The sequence below is a fragment of the Taudactylus pleione genome, unplaced genomic scaffold (assembly GCF_031769625.1).
Source record: "Taudactylus pleione unplaced genomic scaffold, aTauple2 ptg000009l, whole genome shotgun sequence".
NCBI classification, from domain to species: Eukaryota; Metazoa; Chordata; class Amphibia; order Anura; family Myobatrachidae; genus Taudactylus; species Taudactylus pleione.
Window position 1 is genome coordinate 1,781,102 of NW_028284412.1, and position 22,637 is coordinate 1,803,738.

The 22,637-nt window shown below is 46.0% G+C and overlaps 1 protein-coding gene across 3 annotated transcripts in view; it reads left to right on the forward strand.

The window, feature by feature from the left end:
* The window catches only part of DENND1A (DENN domain containing 1A), a 742,523-nt gene that overhangs the window by 680,531 nt on the left and 39,355 nt on the right, over positions 1–22,637 (forward strand). For 2 of the 3 annotated variants that reach the window (XM_088466860.1, XM_088466851.1), the window contains exon 20: positions 15,482–15,541. The exons of the other annotated variant lie outside the window; for it this stretch is intronic. In XM_088466860.1, the coding sequence (XP_088322986.1) occupies positions 15,482–15,541 (60 nt within the window). The remainder of the gene's footprint in view (positions 1–15,481; positions 15,542–22,637) is intronic. 3 annotated transcript variants of the gene reach the window in all.

A 22,637-nucleotide genomic window follows, 5' to 3' on the forward strand; every position in this document is an offset into this window, starting at 1 on the left:
TCAACCTGGCACCCACCGCCCAGGGGTGCTGGGGATAGCCTCGGCCTATCAGCCTGGGGTGCCGTGAGGAGGGGGACCCCTTTATTGGGGGGGGTCCCCACCTCCTCAGGGATTCCCATCCTGGACTGACTAGCGGTCAGGGTTGATGCTACGGCTGGGGGGCCCGGTGAAAGGGCTCCCCTGGCTGTGGCATCAGCCCCCCATTAGAAATAGTCCGGTGCTGGTTCTGGAGAATACAGGGAGACCGTACTCATTTTTTTCCGCTGTGTTTCCAGAACCAGGACTGGATCAGAGCCCAGTGCTAGTTGCGTAACTTATGGGGGACCCCTGTGTCATTTGTCCCCTGTATTTTGGCAACCAGGGCTGGTTCTGACTAGCCCGGTGCTGGTTGTGCCTAAATACGGGGGACCCCTATGTCATTTGTCCCCTGCATTTAAGCACAACCAGGACTGGCTGCCTGTGTTGAAAAAAAAAAAAAAAACCTGTAAAAAAAAATGGCGTGGCCCCACCCCCCAAAAAAACAACCAGCCCGGGCTATGGAGCCCCAGTACTGCTTGTGCTAAATACAGGGGACAAACGACGTATGAAGCACAACCAGCACCAGGCTTTTCAGAACCAGTCCTGGTTGCCAAAATACGGGGGACAAATGACGTAGGGTTCCCCCGTATTCAGCGCAATCAGCACTGGGCTCTGAGCCAGTCCTGGTTCTGGAAATACAGGGGGGAAAAATGCATAGGGCCCCCCCTGTATTTACCAGTACCAGCACCGGACCCTTTCTAGTGGGGGGGTGATACCACGGCCAGGGGAGCTCTTTCACCGGGCCCCCCAGCTGCAGCATCACCACTGACCGCTAGTTAGCCCAGACCGGGGATCCCCCCCCCCCAAAATAGGGTTCCCCATCTCCATGGCGGCCCAGGCTGATAGCCCGGGGATATCCACGGCACCCATGGAGCGGTGGGTGCCGGGTTGACTATGTAAAGTGTGGTACAATAACATTTAAAATATTGTCTTTTGCTGTGGAACTACAGTTCCCAGCAAGTCTCCCCTGCATGCTGGTACTTGTAGAACCACAAGTATCAGCATGCGGGGCATTAGTGGTATGCTGGTAGCTGTAGTTCCACAACAAAAGCAATATTAGAGAAACAAACACACCCCCAGTAGAAAAGTATAATTTTATTAAAACATACATGCACACACACATGTACTCACACATGCATACACTATCTCACATACTCACCTAGTATCTCTTAAGCCAATCTGTCCTCTTCTTCAGTAGACAATCCAATGGATTACCTTTAATAAAAAATTTCATACTCACCTCCTCCTATGCGTTGATCTGTCCTCTTCGTTTCAAAGTAGGCAAATCCCGGGTCTTGGCAAAAAAAGAAAACTAATTACCCGAGCCCACGAACATTAGTAGTGTTCTCTAAGAACACTAAACCCGAATGACAGCTCCACTGCGGGATTTCAGTCCAGAAATCTCGGTGCGGAGCGCTCATTGGCTGAGAGAGGAGAACCTTCCGCCTGTCAGCCAATGAGCGGTTCTCACCATTGAATTCAATGGTGAGAACTGAGCTTGCCCTTTTCAAAAATGGCGCCTCAGCGCCATTTTGAAATTCAAAGATGGCCACCGCGAGCCAATCACGGCTCGCGAGGTCATTGCCCCGCCTCCTCGGCTGGCTTAAATACTGCCAGCACGAGTTGCCGTGCACTCAGTCAGCGGCGGGGAGACAGCAGAGAAGAGCTGCCGAAGACAGAAGATAGAAGACGCCGTGGAAGCCCTGGATGGGCGACGGCCAGGAAACAGAGCTTAAAGGCCGTTGCCCTCCAGTTGAAGATGCCATAGAAGTCCCGGGGGAGCGGCAGCCATGTAAAAGAGCTTAAAGCTGCCGCCCCCCAGGTGAAGGTCCCGCTAAATAAAATATTTTAAAAAACGGTGTCTGTTTTATTTTAATATTTCTTTAGCAGGGATACTATAGGTACCAGCAGGCCCTTGGTGCCCCGCCTGCTGGTACTTGTGGTTCTCCAAGTGCCAGTATGTGGGGGATGCCTGCTGAGACCTGTAGTACTACTGCAAAAGACAATACTTTTATATTCATACACAACACAAATCAACCCAGCACCCACTGCCCAGGGGTGCAGGGGATAGCCCTGGGCTATGAGCCTGGGTCTGGGGTGCCCTGGAGAGGGGGACCCCTTTATTGGGGGGGTCCCCAACTCCCCTGGGATCCCCGGCCTGGGCTGACTAGCAGTCAGGGGTGATGCTTTGGCTAGGGGGCCCGGTGAAAGGGCTCCCCTGGCTGTGGCATCACCCCCTTGCTAGAAATGGTCCGGTGCTGGTTCTGGGAAATACAGGGGGGCCCTATGCATTTTTTCCCCCTGTATTTCCAGAACCAGAACCGACTCAGAGCCCAGTGCTGGTTGCGCAGAATACGGGGGACCCCTACGTCATTTGTCCCCCGTATTTTGGCAACCAGGACTGGTTCTCAAAAGCCTGGTGCTGGTTGTGCTTCATACGGGGGACCCCTATGTCGTTTCTCCCCTGTATGTAGCACAACCAGTACTGGGGCTACAAAGCCTGGGGCTGGTTGTCCTCTAGGGGGCGGGGCTATGCCTTTTATTTTTTTTTTTCACTTTACATTTTTAACAGATGGGTAGATGGTGCTCACTGCTGCATTCTTGCATCTGTGTCTCATTGATTTGATTTTCTCAGGTGCATACGCACTACCATTGAGCCCTCTGTTGCCCACTGATGCACTGCTGCCACTGCTCTGCACCACCGCTGCTGCCGCTACCTCACACGCCTGCAGCCGTCTCGCACTCTGCACCTCCCAAACCAACCTCCTGTGTGCTGTCCCCTCTTCCACCTGTGTTAATGTACCATTTTGTTGCCCTTCTCCCCTGCAGGTGGCCCGGTTTGCTCATCCAAACCCTGATAGTTAATACATTTTAAAAAAGCTATGAAATTCCATAGACAAAAAACCTTACGGTTTCACATGTCCCATTAAGGCTGCTTAGACATGATCTGAAAATTCACAAAACCTATTGATTTTCTGCCACTCAAACTTCAAAAAGCGATGAAATTACGATCCTTAAGGCATTAATGGACATGTTCCTTGCGCAGTAAAGATCTGGTATGCCATCACACCCTGTGGTTAACTGCAGATTCAGAACTCTCACAGAATGAGATTGCTATCACTCACAAAATGGTGGATCTGCTAATTCACAGAATTGTGTGCTCATTGGAATACACACATGCAGTCTGTGCAACTGAGGTCAAAGCAGAAAATAGAGCTGTGCAGATGGGATAAGTGGGGTGGATGGGGGGAGGAGACATAGTAGTGTGGATAGGTGAGACACAAAGGCGTGTAGAGGAGGGAAGGTTAAGCAGTACAGAGGGGGGGTAGCCAAAGTAATGCAGATGGGTGGAAAACTGGTGCGGATGGGGGAAAACAGAGTTGCACGGTTTGGGGGGACAGCGACGTGGATGGGGGAAGAGAGTGGCATGGGCATGGGAAGACAGAGTAGTGCAGATGGGTAAAGACAGATTGGTCTGGATAAGGGAATATAGACTAGCACTAATAGGAGAACACACAACAGTAGGCATTGGGGAAGATGGTAGTGTGGATGGGTAGGAAGACAGAGTAGTGCAGGTGGGGGGAGGAGACAGAGTTGCACAGTTGGGGGGGACAGAGTGGTGCAAATGGAGGAAGAAAGAGTGCCACAGAGGTAAGGAAGACAGCGGCGTGGCTTAGGGGAAGGCAGTGGTGCAGAAGGAAACTGAGTGGCACGGATGCAGGGCGGTGCAGATGGAAAAAGACAGATTGGTGCGGATGAGAGAACACAGACTACCATAGTTCGGAGACCACACAGCAGTAGGGATTGGGGAAGACAGAGTAGTGCAGATGGACGAAGAAAGTGCCACAGATGAGAGAGAGACATCAGCGTGGCTGTGGAGGAGGCACGGATGCAGGGCGGTGCGGCTGTGGAAAAACATTGGTGCGGATGAGGGAATGCAGACTATCACAGTTGGGAAACCACACAGCAGTAGGGATTGTGGAATATATAGCAGCATGGAGGCATATAGGGGAAGAAAGTGTACATGCATAGAAAGAGTATATTTTCAAAAATAAGGGAGCTGAACGTGTGTTCTAAATGAGATAAATGTATGCAGTGAGAAGGATGTTGGAAGCCAGTGAGATTGTTTTGGTGATCCAATGGGAAGATTGTGGGCACTGAGTGGGATGTGGGTGCCACATAACTGCTCAAACCTCAGTTGCATAGATTGCATGTGTGTAGTCCAATGAGCACACAATTCTGTGAATTAGCAGCTCCACCATTTTGTGAGTGACAGCAATCTAATTCTGTGAGAGTGCTGAATCTGCAGTTAACCACAGGGTGTGATGGCCTACCAAATCTGTATTGCGCAAGGAATACGTCCATTAAGGCGTCAGCCTTAATGATTGTAATTTCATTGCTTTCTGAAGTTTGGCAGAAAATCAATAGGTTTTGTGAATTTTCAGATCACGTCTAAGCAGCCTTAATTGGACATGTGAAACCATAAGGTATTTTGTCTATGGAATATAGATATATATAGATATATATATATGTGCTTTTATATTTAAAATGTATGTATACATTTTAAATATAATAGCACATAAATATAAATGTATACAGGCTAATATAAACCCTGTATACACTTGCCAATCAATTCGGCAAGTTTAAAAGGCTCTAATTGGCCTTACCTGCTGGCGATCACCATGAAGCACAGACGGAGACTGGGCGGGCTTACTAGATGCTGCAGGGACTTATGGGAAATATGCCCTCTGTCCCTGCAGTTTTAGGGAGATTTAAGGCATTTTCTTCATATAAAGCCATTCTGAAATGGCGTTATATAAAGTAGTGCTTTAACACTTTTTGCTATGCTGAATAGCAACAAGCGTTAAAGCGCTGTAGAGATCAATGGCTGATCCCTACAGTGCAGCACTCAGCGAGATGGGAATTAGTGGAGAAGATAATTGTGTTATCTTCTCCATTATCCCATTTCTAAATAGGGGATTTACATAAAAAATACGGAAATCATAGTTTCTGTATTTTTTATGTAAAAAAAAATCAATGCTGAATAGACCCCAGGAGCATAATCATATCATAAACACAAATACACACACATACCTATCAGCCATAACATTAAAACTTGTGGTCAATCCTCAAGAGGCGGGTGGACAAACAAAAAAACACAAATTCTGACAAACTCCAAATATTGATTAGGCAAGAATGGGCGGCCATCAGTCAGAATGTGGCCCAGAATATGGTTGACAGCATGCCAGGACGAATTGCAGAGGTCTTGAAAAAGAAGAGTCAACATGGCAAATATTGACTCTTTGCATAAACTTAATGTAATTGTCAATAAAAGCCATTGACACTTATGAAATGCTTCAGTATACCATAGTAACATCTGACAAAAAGGTCTAAACACAAACTTTGTGAAAACCAATACTTGTGTCATTCTCAAAACTTTTGGCCATGGCTGTATTTATAGAAAGAGGGAGGGGGATGAGAGAGACTAAAACTTGCTTATTTAAAAAATAAAAGTTGTACAAGGAGAACACTGTTTTGTATCCCTGAATAACAAGGAATTATGTCACATTCAGGTTGCCCCATGCAAACAATATTCAGTAACTTTTCTGCTTGACTGTCTCCTGAAGATAAAGTCCTGTACACTGATTTCTTTCACAAGAAGCTCATTTAAATCTATTTGCTTTTTTTTTTTTTGCAATGTCTGTCCATACCTTCAAACACTGTGCAGCCCTTCATACAAGCCACGCGCTAATTAAGATGATTTTCCAGCGTGAGTTCCCCTTCTGACCTTTCTGAAACAATGTGTTTTGCTGCATCAACAAATTAACTGCAAATAGAGATGTTGCTTTGGTAAATAATATCTGCTCCCTGCGAGTGGGCTCCCACATATGGCTGAACGTCCTGAAGAGATGATGGCAGCTGTATATCTTAGAGGGATGGGGAGGAGACCACTGGAATCTCATTGTCTAATTACATTAAAGTGAGAAGGTCTTGCAGATGAGGGCATCATCACAGGAATTTATGCTACATAAAGTAGCATCTGGAAGTGAATGTTGGGTACAGTAGATACCAATGAGTGTTCTACAGTACAGCTGATTTAGAGGCAGCCAGTTGTCAATGGCTGTACAGTGTTAGCTGCGGCAGTAAGAGGGTTAACCCAAGACCTGCTTGCAGGAACCCCAAGCTTATCAGATTTGCATGTATCATTTTTAGAATATGCTGCAGCTTTTCCATCCCGCAGGGGATCCTGCTCAGGCTGTGGACGAGCTTACTGTATGTGCAGCCCGGAGAGAGCACGAAAACTTTCTATTGGAAAAATTGGCTTAAGGCAAGGATTATCTTTGTTTGAAACATTACTTCTCAGGGCTATCTCATGTCCTTGGAGTAGCTGAAGGACATATGTGGGATAGGTAAATCTTCACGTTGCACAAATTTGCAATTAAAACGAGCCTTTGAGCTCCAAGTGGTCAGCATCCAGCTCCTGCGATAAGCATGTTTATCTTCTCGATGTTCTCACAGAACTGCAGTGAGTAATGCTCCTAAAAGAAAGGGTGTTTTTCTCTTCAGAGGCTACTGTGGGTTCTGTCAGCATCCTTTTCTGTGAGTGCTTCATGTTAGTCTAGGCGGCAGCCACCTGTGGTGTGGGATTAATTGCACCCAGATTATTCATAAAGTTAAACTTTATTGATTGTTTATAGATGGACACAATGCATGTGTGATATAAAATCTGACCACGGGCACTTCAGTTTTTACTGAACTATATTACCCATAATGTTCCACTATAAATTGGTCAGTCCTGTTCTCATATCTATATCATATAACAAAGTATAAGCAAAAGGACAGACAATGGCCCTCATTCAGAGCCGTACGCTCTGAGCAGAGCGCACGCTCTGAATGAGGGCCGCCCTCCATAAAAATGGAGCGTCCTCCTGGACGCTCGTATAGCTGTGGGTCACCACCCACAGCCTATACGAGCGTGCATTTTGATGGGCGCGATGGTCGTGACCATCGCGACCATCGAAACTGCGAGCCAGAGCCTGCAGTTGAGGTTTTCAACCGCAAGCTCCGGAGTGATTTTGGCTCTATCAGAGCCAAAATCACTCCCACTGACATCACTAGTGATGTCAGTGGGCCGGCTTCTGACGGGAGGCGTTCCCGTGGGAACGCCCCCGTCAGGGAGGCACGCCCCCGGCACGCCCACCAAAGGGGGCGTGCTGTCAGTCAACATCGACAGCACGCCCCCTTGGAAGAGACACTACGAGCGAAGGAAAATCCTTCGCTCGTCGCGTCTGGCGCATGCGCACGACGGAGCTCCCTCCGTCGTGCGCATGCTCAGTGCAGAACATCGACCCACTTGCGAGCGGACAGCCGCTCTCAAGTGGGTCTGAATCCGGCCCAATGTCTTCACTAATTAAATTATGGTGGTGCACAGAGATTTTCAATTGATAATTTTGGAGTTGAAGAACTAAGATGTGTGTTTTCATATTCACATTTTTTTTTATACTCCGTAGCGGAGATTCAGAGAATACAGTTGTGTCCACATATATCTTACCTCCGTGCGCTACAAGTCACATTAATCATAACACATGAGCACTATGCGACTCGGTAGCGCTGAGCGTCCTTTCACACGTTTTTTACCCTCAACTGCTTCTTATTCGCAAAGCACTGCACAAGCAGCTTCTGCTGATTAAAATGATATGCGGCATGCCTATAGTCTGTGTACGACAGCGTCTGTATCTGCATGTGAAATGCTACGTTACAGTGTCACCAGCTGTGACACTGTAACATATAATTTTGCATGCAGATAAACCCACAATTGCACACAAAATATAGGCATGCCGCATATCATTTTAATCAGCATTAGCGGCTTGTGCGTCCTGCGCACATCACTTTGCGAATAAGACTCATTTGAAGGTAAAAAGTCGCACGAAAAGCACTCAGCGCTACCGAGTCATGGCATGGCGCGACTAGACATGGCGTGGACACATCTGTAAATGCGGGGAGTAGGGTCACATGATTTGCTTCACCCCCCTCTACACAATGGCACAAATTTCATCACAGATGGGGAGAGGGGTGGCATAATCGTGGGATTATTATCAGGCACGGCCATCACTGTGCAAGGTCCATAGGCGGTGTGTGATGACGCATATTGCATCGTCAAAGGGGGTTTTACAACAAAGAGATGTGGAATCTAGGAGTCTCCCTGACAGTGCTGGGTAGTAGATAAGTATCTTGGTTTCTATTGTTTATCGGGTTTTAGACTCGATAATGGTAATTTCTTATTGCCGCTATTCCTGACAATGAGAAATTCTATACTGCCAGAATGTATTAATGTACACATAAATTTTACTGACGACCCACTTCATAGTACAGTCCTTTCTTTTCTACATATTGGGTGCAACTATTACTGTCTATTCATATTTTTTTCCCATTAATACTTATTGAGTAGTTTAATTTAAGTGGACCGAGTAACATATTGATCCTCTAATAGTCAAGTATATCGGGGAAAGGGGAATATGGAAGAAACTTTTGCACTAGTAGGTATGCATATACAAGTAACACAATTACCCCAATTTAATTATTCTCAAATGGTATTATTTGTCAGGATGATGGGGGTGCTGCCAAGGTCAATGAAGAATCCAAACACAGGAAGAAAAAGAAATGTCCTCTTTGTTGGCGCACTGAAGATAAATATAAAATATAACTTTTAATTCATTATGGTAAAATGTGAATAAACGTCTAACGTGAAATATGAAAAAAATATGTATTAAAAATAATAAATATTAAATAGATGTGTGTGTCATTATTGTCCCAATAGTAATAAAGATATAATTATCCTAAAATCCTCATTGTTATTGTGCATCTAATTAATACTAGGATCCTGATCGTGAGATAGGTAAATATTCATCCTATATAAGGTAATGTATCAGAAACAATGACCTGTAATAATTGTGCTACAAAAAGTATCCACTGTGTAGCACAATTATTACAGGTCATTGTTTCTGATACATTACCTTATATAGGATGAATATTTACCTATCTCACCATCAGGATCCTAGTGTTAATTAGATGCACAATAACAACGAGGATTTTAGGATAATTATATCTTTATTACTATTGGGACAATAATGACACACACATCTATTTAATATTATTTTATTATTTTTAATACATTTTTTTTTCATATTTCACGTTAGAAGTTTATTCACATTTTACCATAATGAATTAAAAGTTATATTTTATATTTATCTTCAGTGCGCCAACAAAGAGGACATTTATTTTTCTTCCTGTGTTTTGATTCCTCTAATAGTCAGCCTGATACACTTCAGCCATCCTTTAAAAGGACAACACAGTACCTGTAATTTTGGTAATGAAAAAAAAAGCCCCAAAATACATTGGTATCCGTCTATCATCATCCTAAAATGCCCCCTCATGTAACTCAGATCTTCTACATGCCACTCATTCCTCCCCACATACAGTGACTAGTCTGGTAACCTAATTTTAATGATGGATTTACCTTTAGTCTGTAGCCCTCGGAGGAGGTGCAGTACCTTTGATGTGCGGTGTAACCACACTGCAATGCATATGGGAGGTCACATGATGCGAAAGCTGGCAGCTCCTATTCAGCTCAGTCTTTTTCTCTGCTTTATGATGTAACAGTAAAGAATAAGCCAGGGCGTGGGCACAGATATGGGAGCCGTACGTGAAGGCTGTTGCCTACCAGTGATTTATATAGATAGAGCATATATGCTCATATACCCCTGCTTAGTTTCCCTTAAAGCTATTCTGAAATGTTGGCAGCCATAACCGTAACATTTTGTTGCCCTGTGCCAGAAAGAACTTTTGTGCCCCAGTCCGCCCCCCCCCTACCTCTTCGCAAACATTGACATGACTTCTCTCCCAGTCCCTGGAGACTCTACAGGAGACAGGGGAGGGGCAGAGCACGGGGCAGGCAGCTGCAGCACTTCCCGCTGTAATGTGTATTAGTAGCAGTGCGCATGGCAGAGAAGTAGCCGGGCACACCAGTACTATTATATATTGTAGCGGGGGGGCCGCGGTAGATGAGAGGCAAGCTAGAGGGGGTGATCGCAGGTGGAGGCGGGCGGTTCCGCCCACAGGGCATGTGCGGGCGCACCGGCCACACTACCCTAGCTACGGCTCTGTTGGCAACTATGTGTGTATTAAATAGAATCCACTATATACATTAATCAGGGCCGCAACTAGGGGGGGCTGGAGGTGCACGTGCACCAGGTGTGCCGCTGTTCCCGGTGCCAGGGACCTCCAGCCCGGCGCTGCAGAGAGGCTCCAAGCCGGACGTCCACTGGTAATATAACCAGCGGGCGCCCGGCTCCTTCTCTGCAGCGACGCGGTGTAGTCGGAGCCGAAGGCTGGAGTTCTCTCCCGAACTCCAGCTTCCGGCTCTCCCCACGGGCACTATGACGTCTCCCCCAGAGTTCCGAGGAGCAGCCGGCGGACCGGACGACGCTGGATGCAGGAGCAGGGTTCAAGGTAAGTATTTTTTTTTAATAAGCTACACTACAGGGGCATTATTATGGGGGCATGGGCATTATCACAGGGGCATTACTATGGGGGCATGGGCATTACCACAGGGGCATTACTATGGGGGCATGGGCATTACCACAGGCACATTACTATGGGGGCATGGGCATTACCACAGGGGCATTATTATGGGGGCATGGGCAATAAGGGGCATTACTATGGGGGCATGGGCATTACCACAGGCACATTACTATGGGGGCATGGGCATTACCACAGGGGCATTATTATGGGGGCATGGGCAATAAGGGGCATTACTAATGGGGCATGAGCACTACAGGGGCATTATTATGGGGCATGGGAATTTCCACAGGGGCATTACTATGGGGGCATGGGCATTACCACATGGGCATTACTATGGGGGCATGGGCACTACAGGGGCATTACTATTGGGGCATGGGCACTACAGAGGCATTACCACAAGGGCATCAATATGGGAGCATGGGCGTTACCACAAGGGCATTAATATGGGAGCATGGGCTCTACAGGGGCATTACTATGGGGGCATTAGAATATGGGCATTACTATGGGGGCATTATCATATGGGCACTACTACAGTGGCATTACTATATGGGCATTACCTCAGGGGACATTACTATAGGGGCACTGCTGCAGGGGGAATTACCAGGGGGGGGCGCCAAATTACTGTCTTGCCCCTGGTGACAAAAATCCTAGTTTCGGCCCTGCTTTAATGTTATGTTTTCCACAGCAAACTTCTTCTGCAGATCTGTGGCTTTAACAATAAACCAAATTGCATTCTAAATTATTGTACTAATTATAGCTAAAAGGATCAGTGTTATCATTTCCACTGCATCAGTGTTGAACTTTTCATGTTGTAGTTCCTGTAAATTATTGTTTACTGGCTAAGATCAAATCTACACAATATCAGGGATAAGTATATGTACTGCAGATAGCACAGGTAATGTTCTCCATCCATGTGCGTTACACTGTCTGACATATCCGCTAGCAGCAAGGTTGGGCAGGAAGAACATCCCACTCCTCTGTCTCCGCACATTTTACAACCTGTGATAGGAACCATATGATCATGTTTTTGTCTCTTTACTAGAAGTGGGAAGAGTGAATCGTTCCAGAGGAGCCCGAGCCAGACGCAGATTTCAAGGCTGGCTGTGTCCCAGTGCTTCCACCTCCATGTTTAGATGGTGCCACAAAAGGATATTAACAAATTCAGTGCCAATGCAGTATCCCTGCAATGTGCAAAATATAGATCTGTGTCATTTCATGTCAGATCATACAGGAGACCCACATGATCACATGCAGCAATAGTTAGATTTTACAAAACATTTCCTAATTACAAAACAAAATCCATGGCATTATATGATGGCCAGATGCCCAATACCCTTCTGCATCAAAGTCTGTATTCATTTTCTTATCAACATTGGACAGAATAGAAGGTATATTTCTGTAACTGCTATAGGCAGATCGGCAATAACTTCTCCCATGTGTGACACTGCATACACTTTATGCTGCAATATGCACCATTCTGTATGCCAGTCAGTCATCAGAAATTGTATACTGCAGGCAGTAATGTGACTTCATATGACAATTCATCAGTCACAGATATTTGCTACATTCTGTGTTCCCAGTATTAGTCACTAGGTATACAGTCGCATTGTCGGCATTTAGAATGTCGGCACTTTACTGTTGAATGGTTCAGAATGTTGAGAACTTTGGGCCTGATTCAGAGCTGAACGCTCTGACCAGAGCGCTCGCTCTGAATCAGTGCCCTCCTACCTGAAAATGATGCGGCCTCCTGGACGCTCGCATAGCTGTGGGTGACCACCCACAGCATATGCGAGCGGCCAAAAAGATGGTCGCGATGGTCTTTGACCATCGCGATCATCAGGCTTGCGACGAGACCCTGCGGTAGGGTCTCGCTGCCGCAAGCCCAGGAGTGATTTTGGCTCTATCAGTGGGGCCGGCTTCAGACGGTAGGCGTTCCTATGGGAACGCCTCCGTCTGGCAGGCACGCCCACCAAAGGGGGCGTGCTGTCAATCAACATCGACAGCACGCCCCCTTTGGTGCGAGACCCGGAGCGACAGAGCCCGTCGCTATCCGGGTCTCGCGCATGCGCACGGCGGAGCTCCCTCCGTCGTGCGCATGCGCAGTGGGGCAACATCGACCCGCTTGCGAGCGTCCTTTGCTCGCGAGCGGGTCTGAATGACCCCCTTTGTTCATAATGTCAACATTGACCAAATACATCATGAACATATGAGGGCTGCGGTTAGGGTAAAATAGTACAGTTGACATTCCCACTATCTACATGCATTTTGTTGACAAGGTGAACATCTCGATATTATGTCAGTTGAACAGCTCGATATTAAGATCCAGTCGACAATCTGAATGTTGACAGACAGTGTTGACATTTTTGTGTCTGTAATGCATCTTGTTCCTATTATACTTTTCTAAAAGGTATAGCACTGTGACCACTATACTTTCCTACAACTACTGTTCCTACTGTCTTTTCGTGCAAATACTGGGCCTAATTCAGACCCGCTCGCGAGCGCTGAGCGCTCGCAAGCGGGTCGATGTTGGCCAAGTGCACATGCGCACGACGGAGGCGGCTCCGTCCGCATGTGCGAGACCCGAATAACGATGGCCAAGCCGTCGTTATGGGTCTCGCACCAAAGGGGGCGTGCTGTCGATGGTGAGTGACAGCACGCCCCCTTTGGGGGACGTGCCGGTGGCGTGGCTGCCCAGACAGAGGCGTTCCCATGGGAACGCCTACCGTCTTGGGCTGGCCCCACTGACATCACAAGTGATGTCAGTGGGAGTGCTTTTGGCTCTGATAGAGCGAAAAGCACTCCAGGGCTTGCGGCAACGAGACCCTACCGCATCTTGACCATTGCGACCATCATTTTGGCCGCTCGCTATAGCTGTGGGTGGTTACCCACAGCTATGCGAGCGGCCAGGAGGCCGCTCTTAAATTCAGAAGGCCGGCCCTGATTCAGAGCGAGCGCTCTGTCAGAGCGTCCGGCTCTGAATCAGGGCCACTGTGCCCAGTACCTTTTGCTATTTTTAGCATTTATTTATATAATACCAGCAGATAATAATAATCTGCAGAGTTGCATAATTGGGCAACAATACAGAAATAAAGACAGTATTTACAGGGAAAAAATCTGGTAAAAAGGAAATCAATAAGGAAATAGAAGTTGCATCCCACATACTGCATATTGGTGGAGACAAATAGCAATGTCAGTGTTTAGTGGGCTACAGTATGTAATCCAGTCACACAGCAATGCTGGTTTTGGAATTAATGAGCTGTTTGTATAGGAAGGGAGAATAGAATACACGTTTTGCTTGAATTATGTAAAGAGGGTACTAATCAGGTAGAATAGCCTATGGGGTTAGGAAAGTGATGCAGAGAATCCACATGGACCTATGGGTGGGCAATAAGCTGACCTCCAGATGTTGTAGAACTACACATCCAAGCATGCCCTGCCACAGTTTTGCTATTTGGCCATGCTAAAACTGTTGCAAGGCATGCTGGGATGTGTAGTTCAACAACAGCTGGAGGGTCGCTTGTTGCCCACCCCTGCCGGACTAGCCTAAAGAGGTGACTGTTTGGGGAAGTGTCCATTTGCTATCAGTAGTATTGAAGTGTGCTCTGCGGCTGTTCCCATCGTTCTCTGCAGCTTGTATAATAACTTATCAACATTCTGTGCTATACATAGAATATTCCCTTCTATAAATAATCAGGGAAAGCAACAACAAGAGGAGAATCAACCACCAAATAACTGTGCTTTATTATTTCTTTTATAACTCTGAGTATTCTTCTTCCTCTGCTCCTTATAGGGTGGGTAAACACCTGAACGGACGGCAATCTTACCGATGGTCAGGGCAATTTGCCTTCACCCTGGACATCTCATGATTGCCGGTACACAATGCACGATTTAATGAACGACAGATGATCATGTATTCCGTCCTTCATTAATATGTATGGCGCCGCATGCGATATCATGTGATTGGCCGTGCTGCACAGCCAATCACACTATATAGCATGGGAGTGCGCAAATCGGGCATACACGCTGCACAATATGCCCCATGTGTCGTTCCTATTTGGCTAAATCGGCCAAATCGGGGCCGATATCGTGCAGGTGTGTACCCACCCTAAGTCTCATTTAACAATTTCATCTTTGAAAAGAGGTTTTCCGCACATATTGAAAAGGCACATACTGATTTGTCATTCATCATACTTGCTACATTGAATATTTCTCCTCCATCTCCATGGTGAATTAAGTTATCATGGTTATATATTTTTGTATTATACATGCAGCGGCTTACTGCGAGTTGGTCGCATTTGCGTCAAAAGCACAACTGGTACTCGCAAGCTCTGGCAATCTCACAGCATTAATATGTGTATGCTATTAATCATTGCAATGTTTTATTAGATGTACTTACTTCATTGCTGTCTATATATTTGTACACTGTAAAGTAGCCTAGGTACCGACTTTACACATTTAATAACAGTGACACATGACAGCCTAGATACATAACATGCGTTTGTGCAACATCAAAATCTGACAGACTCCTACTTGTCCAGTGCTTTGTTGCTCTAAGTCTTTGCATAGGTAATAAAGCAAAAACAGTGGCATTTACTCAGTGGAATCACTTTCAATTGGATGCATATATTATGGGTTTGATTTTCATGGCTATGAGATGTCGGCCCATGCAGTTGCAGCGTGGTTTTGATGATTCTGGGTGAACAGTAAGCTTGCTATTCGCAGCAGGCATTGGAACATGTTGGAACCCTACAAAAATCAAGTTATGCTTTCCAGGTGTCATATGTTACTTATTACTGATCTGTCAGTTTCCATTTTAATACAGCAGGAAAAGATCGCCCCACCACGGCCTCCTCCACCTCGGATCCAACGCTCCAGCGTGCCAGTGAGTAGAGTCTGCGAGTCTGTACTATCACTTTTATAACTCTCCCTGACTCGCTCTTTGTAGCTCTAATAAACATCCTTAGTTGGGTCTGTCTTACCCTGAATGAGCAAAAATGACATCCGGACTTTATAATATTTCTCTGGGTAAAGTTTTGAAACTTGCATTTCTCCAGGCTTGGTACTGTATATCTCTGGCCTGTACATTCTGTCTCTTTTTGGGTTAGTGCTGTCCCTTTTTGGTGGCTATAGGGAGTTACTGTAATCCATACTCCTCAGTCTTACTTTTCTGCTTAAGTTAGTAATATAAGACTGGTCAATCATAGACAATAAATAAGGTATTTACCAGTAAATGTTAAGGGGCACATCCACTAGGCGACTAGTGAAGGACTGAATGATAACAATATCGTTCAGTCGTTCATTAGACTGTGCAGTGCCCACACTGAACGATATATCGTTCAGTGCAGGCACCCTCCATCATCCCCAAACATGGCCAATCTTTTGTTATCGGCATATTGACCGGCATGTTCAGATGAAGATTGATGTCGGAAACGACCAGCGGGAGCGCACATTGCTGGTCGTTTCTGACATTATAGTGCCCAATTCATGCACGATTAATGAGCGATTGAACAATAACGATATTGTTCAATCGCTCATTAATATCGCCTAGTGGATGTGCCCCTTTAGACTTGGGATTCACTACAATTTAATTGATGGTGTTTCAGTTACAGATGTATCTACATACAGTACACACATCCTTAAATTGCACCCTGTTTACCGTGCCACGGATTTCATGACTTAGCTGCGCCAAAATACTAATCCTAACTACCTAGCAATATGCGAAATAAGATGCATAATTGCGGAAAAAGCAGCAGAAGTGCACAATGTAGCATAAAAAGGCAAAGATAGGTCTGATAAGGGTGGCACTTTATACCAATTTCTTTGCAGCAAAAAAACATCCTGAGTACCTAGTACACTATTTGCATACTAAAGCTGGCCACACATCTAAAGATTATCTGTCCAACCAGCCAACTAGTTGCTTGGTTGGAATGAAAATCTGGTAACGTATGGTAGTGACTGATGATCAGCAATTTGCTCCTAAATGCCAGAAAACAGATGAAAATGGTCGTCAGACAAGTTTGTTAAATGTTTGATCTAAACAATTTGTTCAAACAACAGTTTTTGTCCATTTTCCGGCGTCTGGGAGCAAATTGCTGATTGTCATTTGCCTTCATACCTTCCCAGATTTTCATTCCAACCAATCAACTAGTTGGCTGGTTGGACAGATAATCTTTAGATGTGTGGCCAGCTTAAGACGCAAAATTGAGGAAAAAGTAGGCAGCATGTGATCGCTACCCGTGGGTCGCACCGGGCATCTCGCGCCAGATTTCGCAACAAAGGATAGATGTATGAGAAGACTTCTGTAGAATGGGAACTGAGAAGTCTCATTTTTATATATGGGTCTATGCGTTTGGTTAAACCATGGGTTTAAAGTTAGCATCCCTTCTTGTATAGAGCTCAATAGAGAAATTAATCTGAAACATAACCTAGTTAAAAAAAGAAATAATCTATTTTTATATAACTTTGTGTTGTATCCAGCAAGAGTTGTATCAGGGTTAATTAATGTTTTGACAGAGTGTATAACTACAGCATTTAACAACTATACTGATAAATGCTGTCGTTTGTATGCAGCAGTATAGCCTACATGGTTAAAGTATACAGTAATAGTTGTCAGTTCATAGGGTACTGTACCAGTGTAAAGATGCATATAAGGCAGTGCTGGTAATCTAATCTATATATGCATTACCTTACCATAAGGTATATGATGTCCCAGTACAGGTCTAAGTGGTCATACCACTCACAGTGTAGCACAGTCCTTTTTGCAATTAGACTGTACGCCTTCATTAGGATAATAAGTGGGATGAGTAGGCGCTCAGCTATTGAGTTGTTACCTAATTTTCTGCAATAATAAACTCGATTACATATGTCATAGATTAAAAGTATACAATGTAGCGAATTAATTACCACTGAGTAAATGCATTTACTACCAATTATCAAATTAATTATCTTGGACTGTACCGGTATACTCCAAGATACCTCATGGGTTAATTTGTAGTAATTGCATTTACTCGCTCATTCATCCCACTTGATTATTCTAACTGTATATCACTAGGGGACGTCACCCCTAGAGAGAGAGCTGCTCACCCCTACTGGGGATCATCCCTCCACAGTGCGAGGTCTTCCCCCACATTATGTTACACCGTCATTGCCTTCGGGCTTCAGTAAAGACATGAGGGTTCTACCCTGCACACAATCTGTGTCATTTGCTGCGTTAGTAATGAGAGCTTTTTGGAAAATGAAGTCTGTTGTGCAAAGTTCTTTCTGGATGTGGTATAAGCTACCACAAGCTGTATTTTTCTATAAACTTTACATCCATCTGTTTCCTGTCTGTTCTTTTTTTCCTGTTCCTTCCAAGGAGCAAATGCAAGTTTTGTGTTTTGTGTGGATTTTTTTTTTTTGTTAATTCATTTTTGCTCTAGTTCTAGATCTTGAATTTTATACCTGGGGACTGTTTGAGTCACTTACTGCTAACAACGCATGTTCTGCTATGCCTGCCCTGTTAGTTCACTTCTACTGCATGGTTTGTCACATATGTGTTCTATGACTTGTGAATCATTGGGAAGAGGTGCCCTTTACAATTTGCGAACTTGTATTTACTAATCGACAAAGATTGTTGTAGATTCATTTGCACATGTAGGGGAATGTTAGGCAGTAAATGTGTAGGCTTCGTTTCTTGGTAGAATTGTGCTCCGATAATAATGTTTATATATAATTAAAGCACAAGTTTTCTGCACTTCCTCCTGTTATAGAATGATGGATTTGCTCAGCAGCTGCAAATCTCCAGGTTGTTGAAGTTGTTATAAAAGATTGCAATAGAAAATCTCTTTAAGCTCCTCCTTAGAAGATCACAATAGCTGGAAATCCATTATTTTCAGAATTTGTAATAGGTTTGTATATTATAATAAACATACATACAGTTATTTACCAGTAGGCTGTGTACGTACAAGTGGCACAATGCTATCTATAGTCCTCTCTGCATTTTAGTAACTAGTATAGCAGAACTGACTGACAATATGTTATCTCCTGACTACCGTCTTTTCATTGTCATGAAGATTCCGTATACATTCTTATTGTCTGCAGCCTGATCTCATTCTAAAGCAGAGCTGCTACTGGCTGCCCCTAACCTATTTCTGTGGCCCCTGCCTGGAGACAATGATTGTGTGTGTCACATGGAGGGCCTGGTTCAGAGCTGCACGTAATGTTGATGCCACACACAAGCGGACAATGTTTTCAGTCTGTCCATACGTCCGAATCACCCTGCGCCCAATGAATATTACACAAAGGGCCTGATACAGAGATGAATGCCGTGTGGATCGGTGCAGCGACTTCAGACACAGAGGATCTGTGTATTTTAGCGAATGCAGCAGGTGGTGTCTTTAGTAAAAAGACACCCACTGCTGGCTTCCTCAGATCCGCTGACTGCGTCAAAAGATGCCGCATCAGATCCACTGCTTGAACATAGGACGGCCATTGGGCATCTGATTGACCCTCAGGTAACTCTAAAGCCGGGTACACACTAGACGATGTCTAGTGTACCCGACATCTTCAGCCATGGGGGAGCCGGCACACACACTTGCCGATGCTGGCAGTGCCGTAGCGACGGCCATGCTGCATTCGCAGCATGGCCCTCGCTAACAATATCCCCCATCAGACCTGCCGCGTCTCCAAAGGTCACGACCAGGGCCCGTTTGAGCCTCCCTGTAGAGCCCAACACTGCCTGGGCCAGCAGTACAAGTAAAGCTCTGACTGCACTGACCTCGCAGCACACTAGTGGGCCACGGCACAGTGGTTAGAAAACGCTGGTCTAGTGTGTACCCAGCATAGGATTACTCAGGAAATTTGTCAAAACCACGCTGTCGGGGCCAGTGAAACTGCATCTAAGGACAAAGCCCTCGTTTTTTGCAACGCTCCCCCCTCCTTGCCACCAAATGGCTGCAAACTGTCACTCACTGGAAGTCTGCAGCCGCACTACGTCCAACATTACAGGACCAGATCTGCACATGCACAGTGCAGCTGTTGTGCATGCACATCCTTGCAATTTCGGTTGGTGTTTCAGGGGGTAATGGTGGTGGCTAGCCAGGCATAGGTGTGTAAAGGCAAAAACGCAGTTGCACTCAACCCGCCGGCTATGTCAGATGGAGAAATGGCACCTGCCATAGGGTAGGTGCAATCTCCGATGGTGCAACTGATGCTTCCAATGGTGCGTATTGATTTGTATAGTGGCGAATTAGCAGCCTTTGGCGATCTCTGTAGGAAGCCCATCGGCTGTGGCATTAGCATTAAGCTGCAGCTGCAATAGCGTGCACCTCTAAATTAGGTCCTGTATCTCCTAATATCCATTCTGCACCACTTTTATCAAACTTCCTCACCTGCATACATACAGTAAACTGCACAGCGCCCTCTACGCCTCAGTCATTGTACAGTGCACCTGCAATAACACCTTCCCAGTATTCACTGTAGTACCCAGCAAACCCTTAGCCTTATTTCACTAGCAAGTACAGATTTGGAGGGGAAAGCTCTGGGCCCCTACATAAAGTACATAGCTCTCCTGCACCAGTCACCTATTGTACAGTATTCCGCCACAGTGGCCTTGATCTAGACTCTAGAGCATAAGAAGGACTTTTTATGTCGATTGGATCGGTTTCCCTGATCTTACTTATTGAAGAAACTACAGTACTACTTAAACCTTGCAGTGCTAAGAGGGCAAAATGCTTCTCAAACTTAATAGGTTGTAAGTGTATCCTGGTGGTGGGTTTAGATGATTATTAATTACTACAGGTGTGTTTACAGCGCATAGCAGAGGTAGATGAATAGAACTCAACATATGAAGTAGTCAATTCTTTTTAAAAAAAAAAAAATGTTATTGTTAGGAGAACAGCATATTTGGTATGCAATCGGGAAGCCGGCAGACGTAAGCCAGACAGACGGCTTCCCGATTGCTTTATACCGGCAAGGGTTAAATGACAGGCGTCTAATTCTAGATGCCTGTCATTTTACCAACGCCAGGAGACCGGCGCCCGGCATCCCGATCGAAGTGATGCCTTGCGCGGCTGCGGACAGACGCGAGGTGGGGGGAGGGTTAGGTTTAGGGCTCCCGTGGGGGACTTAGGGTTAGGCACCCCCCCGGGAGGTTAGGGTTAGGCTAGGGGGAGAGAGGGTTAGGGTTAGGCACTTAGAGGGGGGATTAGGGTTAGGCACTGGGGGGAAGGTTAGGGTTAGGTACCCCTAAGGAGGGTTAGGGGGGTTAGGTTAGTTCATTCTTACCTGCGGACGATCGGGATTTTCAGCCGTGTCGGCCTGCCGCTGCCGGGATTTGAACCGCTGGACTTGTGTCCGGTGGTAATTTGTATGTATTCAATACATATGTATTCAATACGAATGAACATGAGAGTCATCTAAACACAATAAAACAGACAAATATAAGCAACATAGCAAGATATGCACATATGTTTGCAGTAAATAAATCCACATAGGTAACAATTGTACCAAAAGAAAAAATCGATCACATATGTAAATAGTTGGCTGGTTAAAGAAGAGGCCAATTCTTATTGGATAAAAAGTCACAACATGGATGGGAGAGCTGGGAGATCATGTGACATTTCGGTCCTTAGGGCCTTTAGTCATTGGTATTTGGTGCTCAAAGCTCTATTTTAAAAATCATAGCTTTGTGTAAATACTGCATAATCGTTATTCTCATTGATACCCCTTTCTCACCGAGGCAAAGAGCTGGGAAAAACCTGGGCTATTTATAGGCTTGAATTGGCCGGCACAGCAGGGGCGGATTGGGCCACCAGGACAGCGGGATAGTTCCTGCTGGGCCGGTCCCCCCTCTCTCTGCTGGGCTGCTTTTACACTGACTGACTGCCGGCCGGCTCCTCTGACGGCCGATACCGTGATCAGGCAGCAGTAGTCATGAATGAGCTTTTGCACATGCGCAGAAGCTCATTCAACAGTAAAATGTGAAATGGCCGCGGGAGGGCTGCTGCAGCAGCTCCTCCCATGGGCCATTGCGGAGCACGTGAGTGACACCTCACGGCTCCGCCTCCGGTTCAAGCAGCCACTGCACTCACCAGCAGGGCCGTCATCAGGGGGCTACAGCCGGGCCCGGTACTACTGTACAGGGCCCGGGCTCAGAGGGGGCCACGCAGCTTGCCAATGATTTTGCCTATGCACTGCTACTACTGCCTGTAAATACAAAGCAGTTTGCGGTCAGGATCATTGACATGCTGTGGGCTCCTTTCAGTGTCAGTCCCGCCCTTAATACCTGCCCCCTACAACTATTGACTCGGGAGCACCACCACGGAACAATAGTAACACTGACCGCGGAGACCTCCAGGAAGATAGAGGTGTAATATAACACCAGCTCCCGGCAGAGCTCTTGTCTGCGGGCTGGTGTTATGTTACATCTCTATGTGCCTGGAGGTCTCCGAGGTCAGTGTTACTATTGTTCCATGGTGGTGCTCCCTAGTGTAAATCTTTGCTAAGTGTACAGTGCAGCAGCGCATCTGCTTACTGTACAATTTTATCCCTCCGGACATTACACAGTTGAAGGCACCTTCACTGGTCTCCATTTCTATAAAAAAAAATATGGGCAGCGCTGGGGCTTGAGATTTGCATTCCCCTGGCCCGTTTTCAGGAGGGCAGAGCTGACTCAGCTGAGGCTTCAGTTAGGAGACAGCCCTCATCTCTTTGCTGTCGGCTTATCCATTCCTCACCCCCCACTTTCCTCCTTCTTTATTTTCCTCCCCTCCCTGCTCCAATTGTACCCGTGCCTTGTTTGCTATACTCACTGCTTCCACAGTGGCACACTGAAGATTCCAATGTGTGCCACTGCCCCCATCCCTCCAAACTCTGGTGTTTACCCCCATCACTCCCCAAGTGTGCCTGTGCCACCCCCTCCCCAAGTGTGCCTGTGTCACTCCCTCCTCCAGTGTGTCTGTGCCCCCATCCCTCCAATTTCTGGTGTTTACCCCATCACT